Here is a 4,869-nt window from a genome sequence, read left to right as displayed (position 1 = left end):
GTTGCTAATGACAGATTCTCTGCACGTCGGACCACGTGAACCCGCCCCAGCAGCTCCATAAAACATTCATTCTGTTTCTGCACCGTGAGCTTGCAATCGGCGGCGCTCGGACCTGATAGCGGGTCAGTCTTCTCTGTGCCTCTCAACTTGAGCAGCTCCAGCACAAGGGGGAACAAGAAGCACGTTTCAGCATTTACCGTCCAGTTCCCCAACCCCCGGCGGCTCTATGGATCGGACTTTGCTGACTTCTGGGTCTCTTTGATGCTGACACGGCGGCTGGATGTGGATCTGTTACCTTTCCTGTTTCGCTCCGGAGCGATGCTGACTGCACTGTGGGACCCTCCTTTCCAAGCTGCCGCCTCCCGCTCGCCTCAGGCTTAAGTTTGCCGGCTCTAGCCCCATCCCACGGAGCTGTCCAACAGCCTGGTGCCTCTTGGAAAGCAACACCGCCGCTGGGCGATTACGGACAAGGCGATGGCCGAAGGTAAGGAAAGGTTTCAGGGAAACCGAACTAGAACAACTTTCCTCTCTATCTCCCTGGGAGCTAGGAGGGGGCAAGAGATAACAGTAACTTCAGGCGGGCGAATTATGTTGAATAAACTCGGTGGGGGAAGGGGGTGGTGCTGAAGGGAAATTACAGCATTTTAATTCGTGTTGAGAATCAGGCTGAAATTGTTTGCTCGTGGGGAATGGTTCAAAAATCTGACCGATTAAAGCAGGGGCGCAGAACATGAAACGACGAGAAATGTTCCGCACTTTGTGAACAGGGTCAACGAGGAAGGAGCTGGTTTAATGTCAGAGTGTTCTTTAGCCGAACTGCGTGTCAGTAATTAACGCTGGCTCTGACTGAACCGCGTATCCAGAAAGATAGGCATTCCTCTCCCCCACGCCCCCCTCCCCCACCCCCCAACCTCCTCCATCCATCATTCCTTCCCTCCCACCCCGGGCGCTAGATGAATTCCCAGGGAAAAGTTGGAAGCGTCAAGAGCGAAGGGTTTTTCACAATCCAATACTAACTCCGGCTAATCTCTCAGGGGAGAGGGATGAGAGTGGGAAAGGGGGTATTAGCAATCTCTGATCAGGGCGTGCTGGAAGGTGACCTGGATCCTCTTTAGTGAACACTGGCAGACAGACTGTAGGGTTATGATGATTGGGAAGGATTGTTCAGGCGGTGCGCAGTGAAAATAACAGAACAGGCTCTCTGTTTAACAACCCGGAGCCTCTCTCTCTCTCTCTCTCATGCACACACATACACTCCCCAGGTGCTGCAGTACCTGAACGTTCTCCACCTCTGCCCCAGCCCCATAGGAACCGGCCTCAGATGGAAACGTCCTGTGAGATATGCAATGGCGAGTTCTCATGGTTTCCAATAGGTTTTGGTGTGTGGACGAGAGGAACAAATATATGCCAGGATCAAGTCCAAGTGAGGCAGAGAGGGGTAAGGGAGAACGGGGTTTTGCTGAAAGAAGTATTCAGATTGTGAGATACAGAGAGGAATTGAAATACTTTTGTGGTAGGCACTCGGAAAGAACGAGATGCACGAAGCGATAAAAACACAGAGGGAACTACACACAAATAGACAGACTGGAAGGTAACAGAATAAATTAGAGAGAAACTATAATAAAGACGCACAGAGACTTGGAGTATAACAAAAGGAAGCGACAGGTATATGGTTACAGAGGATGGTAGGTGGTTAGATACACAGAACACAGAGGCTGAAAACTGGGATGAATGGATAGGTACAGAACGGCGAGATACCGGTTTAAATTATTTGAGACGGCACAGATAGAGAGGGTGGTCTGAAATGGAACAGGAGGGACAGATGTACAAAGAGAGACATATGTGCGTTTACAATTAAATGATAAAGGTATAGATTAAATATAGAGATGAATCGAGATGGATGAGCAAAATGTTGTGGATGTTGGAAGTCTAGAATAAACAGAGTTAAATAGAGGTCCAGCCAGTTAGTGGTGTAGAGATTGGATTAGAACAGGAATACAGATAGATACAAGTAAAGCAAGAGAAAGATGAGATTGCCAATGTGATAAAGACTGTAGGAATGGAGAAAGAATAGTCGGAGACAAAGAATCAACACCATGATACAGATGAGTGGAGAACCATATCTTGCTGGTCTACATCGAAGCAGACTGCAAGAATTCGTGAACTGTTACAGCAGAGAAGCCGTTGAGTAGAAAGCGGGAAAGTGAAACAGAAAAGTGATTCTCTATGAATTGTTTGAGATTTATGTCCAGGAAGAGTGTCTTGTTTCACTGAGGGCTTAAGAGAAGGGTCAGCTTGGGTCCCTCCACGTGTCGGAGTCTACTTGTAACTTCTCCCTCGTTCTCCCACCGCCAGCTGCCAAGAGGGAGGGTCGCTGCAGCCTGGTCTCAGTTAATCCCAACCTCAAACTGACAGCAAATGGTGGCAGTGATGCCAATGGCACGGAAATCCTTCCCCCTGCCCCCACCCCCGCCCCCAACACACGCACACACACACACAATACACATACACACGCACACACAATACACATACACACACACACAAGCACACACAATACACATACACACACGCACACACACAAAATACACATACACACACGCACACACAAACACATTCATTACCCTCATTGACAAAACATCCACATTACACGGAATAAATTCAGCTCCGGAAGATTTTTGAAAAGGCCCTCGTTAAGTTCAGACAATGACACGGTGTCGGGAAGGGGGCGCTCCACTCCCACACACCTGAACATAATGGGATGGGGATAACCCTTTCCATCCTGTTCTGGCCATTCCGTATATCCAGTGAGTATATGTGTCTATGTGAGAGGGGTGGGGTGGCGGGGGGGAGGTGGGCTATGTTTTTGGGGGCTGGGGTGGGGTGGGGTGAGTATATCTTGGTGCAGACGGAGGTAATCAGTCTGGAGTGTAGGCAGCCTACAGTATTAGACTGGGTGCTTTAAAACGCTAATGAGCAGGGCTTGTTGGTGATATCAGGGGAAAGGGGCAGAGTTATTCACGGCTGTCATCAACAGAAGTACAGCTGGACTGAGAACCTGCCCACAGACTCGGGTTTGTGCAGTTAGTGTAGAATGTGGGTCCACTCACTGTGTGGCTAAACAGAATGGCAGCTATAAATCACTGGAGTATCTCCGCTGTGGGCCAAAATGACAATATCATTATTCTCCTTGGTCCACAGGAAACCGGCTCCTTTTCCTAGCACTCTGCTTGCACTATCTCCCTAAAGTTGATGCTTGCCCCAAGGATTGTACCTGTTACAGCGAGCCCATGACTGTCAGCTGTCAACAGCAGGGTTTCAAATCGATTCCTGACGGGATCCCGGTCAGAAGCCAACGGATCTTTCTCCAGAACAACAAGATTCCCTTGGTGAGCTCCAGCAGCTTCAGCTCTCGGCAGAACCTAACAGTGCTGTGGCTGCACTCCAATAACATCAGTGTCATCCAAGCTGGGGCGTTCGCGGGCTTAGAGCGCCTGGAGGAGCTGGACATTGGGGAAAATATCAACCTGCGCTCCCTGACCCCCACCTCGTTCCGCGGCTTGGTGCGCCTTCACACCCTGCACCTTCACAGATGCGGTCTCTCGGAACTACCAATAGGCATCTTCAGAGGGCTGGTCTCCTTGCAATACCTGTACCTGCAGGAGAACGTGCTGGAGAAACTGGACGATGACCTCTTTGTGGACTTAGGCAACCTCACTTCCTTGTTCTTGCATGGCAACAGGATCCGGACACTGTCAGAAAACGTGTTCAGGGGATTGCGCAGCCTGGATAAGCTGTTGCTGCATCAAAATCGGATCAGCTTGGTGCACAGGAGGGCTTTTCATGATCTGGGCAAACTGGGCTTGTTGTACCTCTTTAATAACAACATAACCGTGCTAACTGGACAGACCATGGACCCTCTGATCTCCCTGCAGTATCTCCGGCTGAACGGTAACCAGTGGATCTGTGACTGCCGGGCTAAATCCCTCTGGGATTGGTTCCGGCGTTTCCGGGGCTCCAGTTCTGTCCTGGAATGCCATGTCCCATCGCGACTGTTTCAGCGCGACCTGAAAACGCTGGATCGCCGCGAGCTGGAAACCTGCCTGGATTCCTCTCACCAGATCCGGACCAGCATTTTCAGCACCAGGACCAGATCCGGTAAACTGCCCACGGTGGAAACACCGTCCGGTGCGCGGGATGGGGCCATCAAGTGCTGCCAACCAGACAGCGAGCAGTCCTCTCTCATCTACACCAAAGGCAAACCGGCCCCTTCATCGTACAACAGCAGAGAGTCCACCAACAAACCGCTCAAGGACAAAGAGAACATCTCCAAGAGCAGGTACACGGAAAACGACCTGTCCAAAAACGGGACCTACAAAACTGGCTTGAGAGACGCTCCTATGGGAACTTTCTCTGCCAAAATAGACCAGTCCTTAGACATGCTCAGTCCGGAGCTATTAAACAACCTGGACTCCTCCACGTCGCCCACGACGAAAAAGAAGCGAAAGTGTTATAAAAAGCCTAAAACGGACTCATCCCCGTGCCGCCTCAATAATGGGTCTTACAGAAAGCACTTGTGCAAGACAGCGTTGGCAACCGTGTCTCTCCTCCCGTTCTTGTTGCACCTTTGGTGAAAGGGACAGTGATGGCTTTTCAGCACTGGCCCGGAGCAGTGCAGCACTTTCACTGACCTCCACAGACAATTCAAGAGAAACAATTAATAAAAGTGAAGAAAGCTTTGATCGTTCGAAACAAAAGTAACTTGGATGCCTTTATAGAAAAAAATGTAAAACCAGAGTTGTGTATATACTTGTATGTGCTCAATCATTAAAATAACAGATTCGACCTTTCGAATCCCATCGAGATTCAAGC

At 49.9% G+C, this 4,869-nt stretch overlaps 1 protein-coding gene across 1 annotated transcript; it reads left to right on the top strand.

Moving 5' to 3' along the window:
• The first annotated feature begins 474 nt into the window (after window positions 1-474).
• On the top strand, window positions 475-4,631 carry rtn4r (reticulon 4 receptor). The gene is made up of 2 exons (XM_020522521.2): window positions 475-484; window positions 3,199-4,631. The coding sequence occupies exons 1-2, from the start codon at window positions 475-477 to the stop codon at window positions 4,629-4,631; spliced, it is 1,443 nt and encodes a 480-aa protein (XP_020378110.2).
• Window positions 4,632-4,869: the final 238 nt, after the last annotated feature.

Source organism: Rhincodon typus, chromosome 24, assembly GCF_021869965.1.
Source record: "Rhincodon typus isolate 14 chromosome 24, sRhiTyp1.1, whole genome shotgun sequence".
Classification (NCBI taxonomy): Eukaryota; Metazoa; Chordata; class Chondrichthyes; order Orectolobiformes; family Rhincodontidae; genus Rhincodon; species Rhincodon typus.
This window is presented reverse-complemented; position numbering and strand designations above follow the sequence as displayed.